This window comes from Mustela erminea, chromosome 15 (assembly GCF_009829155.1).
Source record: "Mustela erminea isolate mMusErm1 chromosome 15, mMusErm1.Pri, whole genome shotgun sequence".
Classification (NCBI taxonomy): domain Eukaryota; kingdom Metazoa; phylum Chordata; class Mammalia; order Carnivora; family Mustelidae; genus Mustela; species Mustela erminea.
This window is the reverse complement of record NC_045628.1, coordinates 78206695-78218870: the sequence shown is the minus strand read 5'-3', so window position 1 is coordinate 78218870 and position 12176 is coordinate 78206695. Positions and strand designations below refer to the sequence as shown.

Below are 12176 nucleotides of genomic sequence, written 5' to 3'. Positions count from 1 at the left end.
AGCAGAGTTTGTTTCTCTGTGAAGCTATTCTTGATTGTGGGCCTCTTAGGATCTAGGTCCTCTTTGTATATGATGTCCGAAGTATTCCAAGAACTCTCCCAGGGAGCTATTATCCTGATTTTTACAGCAGAGAAATTTGAGGCTTAGTAAGGTGAAGGTAAAGTGATCTGCCGAGGGTCATAGAAGTTTCATCGATTCTAAGGTACAAGCCCTTTCCACCTCCATACCTAGGTGTCCTCCTGGCTGTTGGTCCCTGTTCCCGGGGCCCGTGGGTCTAGGAATGGGGCTTCTGTGGAATCTCCATCTCCCTGACCCATATCCTCTCCCACCTATCTTCTCGGCCACGTGAAAAGCTTCCCGAAGGCTCAGTCACTATGTGTCTAAGACCTCTGGGTGCGCGCTGGGTGGTTGGTATTCAGGTAGTCAGATGGGCAATCAGAAAAAAGCACATGCTTTTTTACCCAGGGACTGACTTCGGGACAGTTATGTGCTCCCGAGGTGAATTTTACTTTTATTTACATTTTTACCTTTTCTGTTTTAAAAGTGGCTATAGTTCCTTCCTGGGGTTTTGTGTTCTCTTTCTGGAGATCACCTTGAACCAGGTCCCAAGTAGGTCCTCACAAAGAGCCAGATGCACGGTCGTTTCCTCTGTGTGCTGGGCAGAGCGAATGGGTGTCTTCAGCATCGTCCTAGCAAACTCTGGGGATGGGGGCATCAGGAGGCTTCTGAAGAAACCAAGGGAATATGACTCACCTTGAACCTAGCTTTGCCACTTTCTTCTCCAGCAAAGAGTAATTTCCCAAAAAGGCTGGGTCCCTCTTTGCCAGCTACTCTCTGAGTCTCTCAGCCCCGTTAAGCCTGCCTGGAAGAAGACTGTGAGGTCACAGCCTTCCGTCCTCCCACAGGGATTCATGACACCAGTCAAGACCTTGAGATGAGATCCCACTGCCGGCAAGGTCTCAGAGTTTTCTCAGAGAGGGCACCATGGGGCAGCAGCGCAAACACACACCACCGTGGTTCTCCATCACACAACAAAACAAAACGGAAGCACAGAAAATGATGTTCACCCCACTTACTAAGTGTAACCTCAGAAGTTGTGGGCACTTCTGATGTTTTCATCACATAGCCTTCAGAACTTGTCATCACAGCCCTAGGGCAAAGCATCATTGCTGCTGGGGGAAACTGTTGGGGCAGCAGAGTGGCCAATGGGAAAGGGACCTGTGTGTCTCCCCTGGCACCTGCCCGGGGCAGGGCTGTGCAGTCTGACCTGGACAGAAAAGTCCAATGGTGAAAGCAAGTTAGGGGTCAGGGCGTGAAATGGGTCAGGGAGATGGTTCAGAGCACCACAAAGTGGTAAAGAGGCAGCGAAGGGTCAAATGTTGTCCTCTCGAAGGACTGGGGTGTGCTGGATGGTCTCAAAGTGTTCTTCAGTTCCCTGTCATTTAACACCCTCTTCATGAGCTCATGCTATGTGCTAGGAGCTCAGTACTCCGAAGAGCTGACAGTTTTATGGTTAAGGGACAACATTTTTATAGAGTTCAAGAACAGTTATATTAGTTTTCTAACCACACGTATGTCCTGAGCGAGACAAGAAGCTAAAAAAGCAGGGAGGCCATCAGCTGGATGCTAAAATTGCAGAACAAAATTTGTAAGGAGTCAGCCTTCTGTTGGTTTGGGAACAAACAGCAGTGGGCTAATGGGAAGAAAGGCGTGCGCGTGGGAGCCACCCACAGATGGGACTTGGATCTTGGTGTCACTCCCCATGTATCATGTTACCTTTAAGGAAATGTCTCTGTTTGTTTGCTTGGCTGATACCAGCTGGTGGAAAGTTCATGTGTTGCTTGAGATTCAAGACTGCTCGAATTTACAATCCTTAATTTGTAGGAATTTATATAATACAGCTAAATTGAATCCAGCGCGTCTTGTTGGGGAAAGCATGGATCTGGGAGATAGACACATCCATGACCTGTCTGGGGTCATGTGGCTACCGTGCCACTTGGTTCAGGAGGTTGGGCCTGCAGACTCTTGTTTGCCAAATGGGAATAATCATAAAGACTTTCTTGAATTATATGAGGATTAGAGAAGATCATACACATTAACAACGCTAGCCCAATCCCAGTACTTATAAAAACATTACCTGGGTTTGCACAAGCAAATGCGTCTGTCCCCATTGGGTTTTCACAAGAGTTTTGATGAGCCAGAGTAGGAAAGTGGGGGCCCAGGACAGGAGATTGGCTGAAGTGGGGGACAGGCTCAGAGAAGCAGGGCTGCGTGGAACCTCCCGGTGAGCAGGTCAGCAACATCATGAGAACCACGGTCAGAGTGAGAACCATGGTCAGAGTGAGAACCACGGCCAGAGTGAAGCCACAAAAGCAGGGAGACCGTGATGGGCAGGCACATCTGCTTCCCAAATACCTTTTGAGTCCATTCGCTTCTACTCATCCTATTGCCACTGTCAGAGATCTGGGCACCTGGAATCCTCCAAGGGCCTCCTAACTCATTTCTCCACCTCTCCACCCCTGTTCTGTCCCTCTGCTCCTCCACTCTGAGGTCAGATCCACCCGGGCTCACAGCCCTCATGACTGCTCCTTGCCTTCAGTATAAAGTCACAGGTCCTGCCACGGTTTCTGACACCTGCTGGATCTGGTCCCTCACATCCTGCCAGCCGGCCTCCTTCAGCCTTGCTGAAGACATTCTGTTTCTCCACCTTACCTTGCTCCCTGTGGTCCCTGGGTCTTTGCACATTCTGTTCTCCATGCATAGAACATTCTGACCCTCTCCCTGTTTTCTGGTGTCTTCTATTTATCTTTTAGACTCCTGGTTCTACATGTTTCTTCCTCTGGAAAGCCCTGCATGCCTTACCTGTCCAGCCCCAGACTGGGTGGATAACTACTCCAATCTCTAAGTTGCATAAAGGCACCTGACACGGTAGATGGCATACAGTGGCATACAATACATGTTTGCTGAGTGAATGGATCTCCCTGCCAGAAGAGTTGTAGGTTCGCAGGCAGATTGTGTTGAACTCATTTATGAGATGCTCTCATCTACGTTTTTCCCACCTGTGTCAGTCAGGATTCCACCCGGAAACAGATGGCTGAAACCTGGGTGGCTCAGTGGGTTGAGCCTCTGCCTTTGGGTCAGGTCATGATCTCAGGGTCCTGGGATCAAGCACCGCATCGGGCTCTCTTCTCAGTATGGGGTCTGCTTCCCCCACCCCCTCTCTCTCTGCCTGCCTCTCTGCCTACTTGTGATCTCTGTTTGTGAAACAAATAAATAAAATCTTAAACAAAACAAAACAAAGGGGCACCTGGGTGGCTCAGTGAGTTAAGCTGCTGCCTTCGGCTCAGGTCATGATCTCAGGGTCCTGGGATCAAGCCCCACATCGGGCTCTCTGCTCAGCAGGGAGCCTGCTTCCCCCTCTCTCTCTGCCTGCCTCTCTGCCTACTTGTGATCTCTATCAAATAAATAAATAAAATCTTTAAAAAAAAAAAAAACAAAAAAACCCAAAACAAAACAAAACAAAAAAACCGGGGTAATCTAGAAGAGTGTGACCAAGGGACTTTTTATAAATGTGTAGCCAAGTTCGAGGGAATCCAACAAGGGAGGGCAAAAAACACCCGCCCTGGGACTAAGGACAGTGGGAAGCCACCATCTCCTTGGGCCCAACCAGACAAGAGGAGATGGGAATTAGAGAAACTCGGAGCCATAGTCAAAGGAGAGGCCTATTTGGTATGAGCTGGGGCCTTTGGCAGAGGAAGGCAGCCCCTGCCCATGTGGGCTGCGCCCCCCCATCCTCCCTTCTCTTACTCACGCCTCCATTGGCCAAAACCAACTGGCCAAGACCAGCAGACAGCCAGGGATGAGAAGCCCTGTCAATGCAGTCACAGATCTGTGGGCTCCGAGCAGAGTGGAGCAAGGTGGTGTGTGACTGCAGGGAGAAACAGAAGATCCAGTTGTTCTGATCACTTATCTAATAACCTGTCCTAAGCCACTGTAGGGAACAGCTTCCACCTGCTGCTGTGGATGCTACCATCCCTTGGAAAGGAATGATGTTGACTTGCCAATTGAATACAGATTCAATAGAAGTGATTTAGAAAACACTTTCATTTGGGGTGCTTGGGTGGCTCAGTCCCTTAAGCATCCGACTCTTGATTTCAGCCATGGTCATGATCTTGAGGTCGTGAGATTGAACCCAGTGTGAGGCTGCACGCAGGGCGTGGGACATACTTGGGATTCTCTCTCTTCCTCTCCCTCTGCTCTTCCACCTCTTAACTGAAAAGATTAAGATTTTTTTTAGGGCACCTGGGTGGCTCAGTTGGTTAAGCGTCTGCCTTCGGCTCAGGTCATGATCCTGGAGTCCGGAGATTGAGTCCTGCATCAGGTTCCCTGCTCTGCGGGAAGTCTGCTTCTCCCTCCGACCCTCTCCGCTCTTGTGCTCACTCTCTTTCTCTCTCATTCTCTGTCTCTAAAATGAATAAATAAAAAATCTTTTAAAAAATTAAGATTTTTAAAATGTTCTATTATTACATTTCTATTCTAAACGTTCTATTATTATAATTCTATTTGGACAGTCTTATTTGTCACATAATGAAAGTAGATTTAACATTGTAGTTTCAGTTTTAAAAATCTGCCTTGAGATTTATCCCATACCGAGACATAACTCAGCCTCCAGTCTGCAGGTGAGCTTGCCCCCTACCAAACGGGCTAAAGTCTGAGCAAGGACCTTTGTCCGGACTGAGAGGCATCTCTTTCTGCAGTATGAAACATCTCAGCAGGGACGGGTGTGAGTTTCCCCACTGTCTGTCCATTGGTCATGCAAATCAGATGTCAGACCCATGCAAATTAGATGTTGGACCCAGAGAAGCTTGCAATTAGAGGGTTAATATGTCGTCCCCTGGAAGATGTCAGCACAGAGTCAGGCCTCTCTTTCCGCTGCAACAGACGCGAGCTTCTTCACTTGCGATTCCATAAATAGCTTCCTGTCTGCTGAACCCTGGTGTGCTGGGATAATTCAAAAGTCAGACAGCATGCAAAGGCTCCCAGGGTGTATGAAAGGCTTGCAACACCACCTGCTTTGTCTGTATTTAGGTGCTTAGTTTGTTAGCTCAGAGTACTAACAAGTTAAGGGTGGGGGCCAGATGCTACCCAGGACTCATTTAATCTAAAGGAACCCTAATATTCCAACAGAATCAGAGGAACCACACCTGTGAGATTTTTGTGTTTGTCCTTCCTTCACTCTTCACCAAGCTCCAAGTGCTTTCCTGGAGGGGCTCCAGCTGTGAATAACCCATTTGTGGGATGTGGAGCCTGCTCTGTTTTGGGATGGCTTCGGCAGACCATGGGCACCCCCCCCCCACAGTCACACGCTGAAACCCAAATCCCCTATATTATGGCATTAATAGGTGGTTTTTTGTGAGGTGAGTAGGTCAGGAGACTGGAGTCCTCATGATGGGATAAGTGCCTTTAGCAGAAAAGACAGAAGAGAGAAGATCTCTCTTCACCGCCAGGGGTCACAGGAAAAAGGTAGCCATCTCCTCGCAAACCAGGAAGAGGGCTCTCACCAGACAACTGGATCTGCAGACGCCTAGATCTTGGGCTTCCAAGCCTCCAGAACTTTCAAGAAAGAAGTGTTGGTTGTTCAAGCCAACAAGCCAGCCAGTGCAGGATATCTTGTGAATAGCAGCTTGAACTAGCTGAAACAGTGGGTGTGGATGGGGGGGTATAAGATGGACACTGTGTTAAGCCCGTTTTCTCCAAGATTCTTTGAGTGAAACAGTTCACATCTGGTTTGTTTCTCCCACCATGGTAAAGAAACTGTCTATCCAGGAGAATTGGCTCAAATACGTATACAGGTTGGATTTCCTAGTCCCCTTTGGGCTTCTTGTTCAAAATGTGATTTTTGAAGAACAACTTTGCCTAACAAATGTTGGGAGCAAAGCTGGGGAAGGGAGAGGGAGGAAAAGAAGGGGGTTGTGTCAAGGTGCTCTTGTAGGCCAGCAGTGACGGGTCCCTTTGTGTCACTGGCTCAGAGAAAGGTCAAGGCCATGTGTGTGCAATCTAGAGCAGGGCAGATGCCACAGCCACAGAACAACAGGATGCAGTGAGCTCGGTCTCTCCAGTTGATGGGGCGCCCGCCAAATCAAGCAGAGACAAGTACAGGAACTAAGGGGTGGGAGTTTGCTGTCAGGACCCAATAGGTGTGTGGGGAGGGTGGGCACTGGCAGAACCTGGGGAGCCCACTGGCAGTGTCTTTGCTGGGCTGGGACCCCTTGTGAAGGTCCCAAGTCTGAAACTAACCAGCATAAGACAAAACTGAAAAGGGTGAGGGTGACGTGGCTTTGGATGCTCAGAGCCTGGACTGATCCTGGTTCCACTCTGCACTGTTGTGAAGGCACCTGTTACTGATCTTCCATTTTTTCCTCTGTAAACACAGCTTTCCTCAAAAGCTTTCAGCGAGGACTACCAGTGAGCCCATAGTAGGGTCTCAGGAAATGGGAGCAGTTGCCTTTATTAATGCAGGAATCAGTGAACTGGGTAGGGTAGATTTTCCAGAATCCACATGCACAAAACAGATGTAAGTGCTGCCAGTCATGTGTTCTGGTGACATTTATTTTAAGCATCGTTGTGTTGGAGGGGCTGCCAGTACAAACATGACTAAGCCCTGGGCTTCCCTGGTGAAACTGGGCACAGGGAGGGTCCTGGGATACAGGGAATGACATCCCCACGCCTCCCTCTCCCCGCTCCCTCTCCAGAGTCTGGGGAGATGCAACAAGGAAGGCTATAAATAGCTAAGCAAATCAATAAGCAATGCACCCAATTAAAGATGGTTTTAATTATATGAGCCTGCCTGGCCACCAGACACTCAAGTCAAACAGAGTAAATGTAATTTCCTTTAAGCATCACCTTCCCTAAGGTCGAAAGTTTATGGATCATCTCTAAGTCCCTCCAGAAAACACATCTCCGATCTCACTGGTCTGCCAGTGTCCATGCAGCACGCCCCTTGGTCTTCCCTGAGGTTTCAGGAAGGCTCTGATTCTAGGCCAGTGGGGGGTCGGAGATGCCTTTTGCAGTGCCTTTCATCTACCAGCTTGAAATCAGCTAAGCAGAGCCTGGGAACAACTTGCCTGCCAGCCAACACACAAGCAGGGAGCCTCTGGTTATCGTCCTATAGGTATGGCGGGTGAAGGTTTCCCAGACTTCGAAAGTTCCCCCAATCTAACTCTTGAGAGCAAGAACATGTCTCTCCACATTTCCATGGGGCAGGTCAGTATAGTGGCGCTCTCAGACCAGGCGCCTGCCATGGGACCCTGTGTCAGGGGTCACATTCAGAGAGACAATCAATTCCTTAAAGAATATGACACCTCTGTCACTCAGGACCCAGTGGTCTGGGCTGGTTCAGTGCTCCCCACACCTCTAACCCCTCTTCAGGCCCCAGGGAGACACTTCACTCTCTTGCCCCACGACTCACATATTGAGCAGATCTGCATGCTGACACCAGGAGGTGCACTTCCTTGGAGTCCAGGCAGAATCTGAACTGTGGAAGCTCAAGAGAAGAGAAGAGAAAGAGGAATGTATCAACTTGTCAAATCCTTCCTCTTCCCATAAATGCAATCAGTTCTTGCATAGCAAAAATCTCATTTCCCAGAGGGGCTGATGCCCATTTCTTTGCTTCTCCTCACCTCTGAGTCCTAGCTCCAGGCAGGTGCTGGCTAGTAGGGTGTTCGCAGCAGAGGCTGGGGAGTACTCTGCCTCCTAGGGCTTTCAAATGTGTGTACATAAAGGTGGAAAATCAACACGGGCCAGATAATGACACGGAGTCTCAACCTTGACAATGAGATGGATTTTCAATGCTAGAATTGTAACTGGCTTTATTTTTATAAAAATATTTAATAGGGTGTAACCACTTTTTCAAAAATATAAATAAAAGTTGCAATTTCATTTAAGTAATTTTGACTTACACTTTTGATATTCATGAATTATAACCTGCCTGCTTTTAAAATTCCTAGATGACTTTGTAAACTTCAGACTTTAAAGAATGAATGCTTTGAAAACACAAACTTATTTTAATTTACATTTTTTATGAGCTGACATTCAGATTCTATATACTTAAAATACAATTCTCTATATTTTAAAATCCTTGGGGTGAATCATTGGGTATGAGTATAATCGAGATTGTGATGGGTATAGAAAGACAAAAATAGAGCTTAAAAAAGAAAAAGAGGATGAAAAGATAGAAAATCTTCAATCTGTTTAAATTTTTTAGAACTGTAGCCAGTGAAATTTAGCAGACCTCTGGTGAACCTACCTCACAACAAATTTACAAATACAATATACCCAATTCTTTATTTAATGAAGCTTTAATTACTAATCAAAACAATGGAAATGAAAATGAGAAAACTATTTGGATTAAATTGATAACTTGAAGAGGTCAAGTAAGATCTCTAAACATACTCTCTACTCTCTGAAGATTTAATTATCAATCAAAACGATGAGCTTATAAGAGGGCTGTCGTTTCTACTCTTGTTAGGGTTTGATCCATGTTCAGGGTGATCCCGGCTGCTCAGATTCTTGTCAGCCAGCGTGGTCCTGCAGGGGAGTGGGGAGGTCCATGGGCATAGCTCCCCATGTTCTGAACCTGCGCTTTGCCACCCAGCCACCACCCATTGGATCAAATCCTCTCTAGGACAGTTTCCATTCAAGGTTACAGAGACGCCGTTAACCAATAGCACATCCCGTTAAGAATCAGGAGTGAGGTACAATCTCAAAGTTTCTAGCACAGTGGCTTGCAAGAAACAAACCTTAATAATGTTTTCTAAATTTACTTGGAAATCACCAACAAGCATGCCCTTCCGTGGTAGGGAGAGAAGCTGCTCATTCTTTAAATATATGTTGAGCCCCATTGTGGCAGGGACTGGAGGTGAAGACAAGGACCCGGGCTTCATGAAATCTGGTTGGTGGAGAAGACAGATGTGATTCAAAGAATTAGGCAAGCTGACAGAGGACGAGGATGAGAAAACGTGACTGACTTCTCATCACAGACACTCACAGCCAGAGCCGCCTGGAGGAAGGAGCGTGTGGTGACGACATCCTCCCCTCCGCCACCCCAGGAACCTGACCTTCTTCATGCTCCTTTCCCCATTTCTGATTCTCCCTCCCTCCGCAAGCCGCCCTGTGGGGTTATCTGCAAGAAACATGACATCCTTACTAGGAAGTGCCAGTATTCAAATAAATGGAAATTCAGAGCAGGGAGAATGCATCACAGGGGCTTATATTAAAAATAATAATGATGATCGTGATGAATGCTCTTGTCCTTGGAGAAACAGGTTTGTGTCTCCATGTATGAGAAATGGCTGCCTGTAGCATCAGGGCTGTAAACGTGCTTTCCTGAGATTCTAGTGGGTGCTGTAAAAAAAAAAAAAAAAGAAAAAAAAAAGAAAGAAAGAAACAAGGCTGTGGGAAGACTGACAAAAAAAAAATAAGGGGCTGGAGCCGCAGATGGGTGGAAATCTCACTGATTCCTATAGAAATAGAGCATTTAAAATTAGCTTAGTATAAAAATAATCAGGGATGTGGGGTTGATTTACTATCTATATTCCCCACTGCTTGATTCAGTTTCTGTTTTGAGAAATCTATCACGTATCCAGTTTCCTCCAAAGACTCAGTCCCTGCTCTGGGCCCCCGGAACAGCAGCCACTGCAGCTTCTTGAGGGTCTGTGGAGCTCCAGCCTGGGCCGTCAACCTGGTCCCTCACAGCCTGGGCTCTTGACCTCTGAGTCTCCTGTTGCCTGTGCCTGGCTGAATTCTGAGTTTCCTCTTTCACGGCATCTTGTTATATCCCCAAGTCCAGAAACCCTTGCGCCTTTTTATTTCATTGTATTTTATGTATCTTCCCCCTCCCCAAGACTAACGCCTAGAGCCACACAAGGGAGCCCAGGCCCAGGCCCCAATCATTAAGAACCAGGTAGGTAAATCTTTTAATAAAGTTGAAAGCACAGGGCAAGGGCTCAAGCTAGAAGGCTAAGGGCCTTCTGGTCATTGTGATACCTTGTGTGTTTATAAAGGAGTAGCATGGGTATAAATTTGTTCCAAGAAGTATGAACTGCAAGGAATGTATTCCTTCATTCTCCTCAGTCATTCTATGCTGGTCCAGCCTCCCACCACTGCAACAGTGGCAGAGAAGACCTCTGCCACTTTGAGGGTGACCCATCACTAGGGAAACAGGAGACGCTGCTGTCCTTTGGAGAAGTCCCTGCCCTTCTTCTGTGCCTCTTGCCCATGAACCTGGGTACCTGCCAGGAAGGAAGTCTTGTTCAGGATCTGTGCTGAGGCTCTGGTCTCCCCACAGGCCAACAACCACTGCTGTTAGGGTCTCATCACCTCCACAGCTCCCCTGCAAGTGGGTTGGGGACCCCACTTCAGCCTCCCTGGCATGGAAAATTCCACTGTCCTGTCACAGGGCTCCTGCCCCTCATGACCTTCAGAGGCTACTCCTCTGTGTTTATTAACCCAAACTTTAAAAAAAAGGGGGGGGTGCATAATGCCCACATGCAAAATGAAGTTGGGACAAAGGAGGAAGGAGAGTGACTGTTTAATGAGCACAGGGTTTCCCTCTTGGGGCACTGCCAAGGGCAAGGGGTCAGGGTAGTCTCAGCTTTGAACCTTGTTGAACCTTCCATGACAGCCTCAATGAAACTCCACCATTTCCTGAGCTCAACAGGGTCCTGACCACGCATCCTGTTCCTGCCCCTTGACCCAACCATAGGCTCAGCTCCTTCCAGAGGGGCTCCTCCAAGTCCCAAGCCAGGTCTCATGGTGGGGAGCGAACAGAAGCTCCAGGCGGCGTCCACGGCATCCTCCATTTCTTGTCCCCTGTTTCCTGTTTCCCTGGAGCTGGACTGAGTGCCTTCCACAGAGTGGGGGTGTCCTCAGACTTTCAGGACCACTCAGGGCCATGGCGAGGAGGGAATGTCTCCAGGGAAACCACACTAGGGCCACCTGGGCCCAGCCTCGGCTCAGGTTTCCAGGGAAGGCATCTCTGCCATGTGGTCACCCCAGCAGGCTGCTGGCAGGTTACGCCAGCCTCCGTGAGACGTGGAAATGGGGTGGGAGATGGGGCCCAGCTGTGGAGTCACACACAAGCCCAGCTTCAGGGAGCGCAAAGCACCAGGCACTTAAGAAGAGTTGGCTGATGGTGAACAAATAATAAGGCTTGCAGCTGACGGGAGGCTGGCCGGGCCAGGCGGTCTTTCCAAGCCCGAGGGCGTAGGTCCCATCATCCGCTTCTACCGACGATTCATTCCTGGGCCCAGGAGCCCCTGTCGGGGGCTCAGACTGCCCACAAACAATGGTAAGGGAAGGCAATTCTTTTCTTCCATCTTTCATTCGATCTTACTTCCTCCTATGTTTATTACAGCGATGGAATTCCTGCAGAAAGTCCTGAAGATACGGAAGAACAAGAGTTAGAGGTTTACAATCAAAGCTCGTCTGGTGACTCATTTGGTGGCTCATTCCGTTAAGCCCCAGACTCTCGATTCTGGCTCAGGTGACGATCTCCGGATGCTGAGACTGAGGCCCACGTGGTCTCCGCATGCAGCGGGAGATCTGCTTGGATTCCCTTCCCTTTGCCCTTCCCGCCTGTTCACGCTGTCTCTCTCTCTCTCTCTCTCAATAAATAAATAAATAAATCTTAAAAAAAAATAAAATTAAAAACCCAACAACAACAAAGCATTGTAGGTAAGAAACAGGGTGGCAAACACAAAAGGCCAGCAGCAGGATACAGAATTTGGCCTTGGCCTGTAGCCTGGGAAATGAGCAAGGCTGTCATTAACCTAAGTCATGGTAGTGTGGTAGTTGGGCCAATACCAATATTATGACCATTGCTAATCAGAAGATGCTACTATGGCAGGGCTGGAGGGCCTCTCGGGGTCTGGGACTGCCTCGTAGGTACGTGAAACCTGGACATCCAGCAGGACAACAGGGTTCTTGAGAGACAGAGCAGAGCCACCGCAGGAGAACTTTCAGGTCTTGGAAGAAAGATGTATAATAAAAACCAGGAAGCACTCTGCCAACAGCACTGCCCCCCACGGCAGCTGGTGGCCCGGGCTGTTGGTCTCCACAGATGAGTCAGAGCTTGGGTTAGAGGACAGGAGCCTGTCCAGGTCCTTGCTTTATACCTG

General features: G+C 48.3%; 1 protein-coding gene across 1 annotated transcript in view; it reads left to right on the top strand.

Annotated features, from left to right (window-relative positions):
- Window positions 1-11648, top strand: part of LOC116574522 — a 59131-nt gene extending 47483 nt beyond the window's left edge. The window contains exon 5 of the mRNA XM_032315309.1: window positions 11414-11648. Coding sequence (XP_032171200.1) covers window positions 11414-11440 — 27 coding nt within the window. The 3' untranslated portion in view covers window positions 11441-11648. The remainder of the gene's footprint in view (window positions 1-11413) is intronic.
- The last annotated feature ends 528 nt before the right edge of the window (window positions 11649-12176 follow it).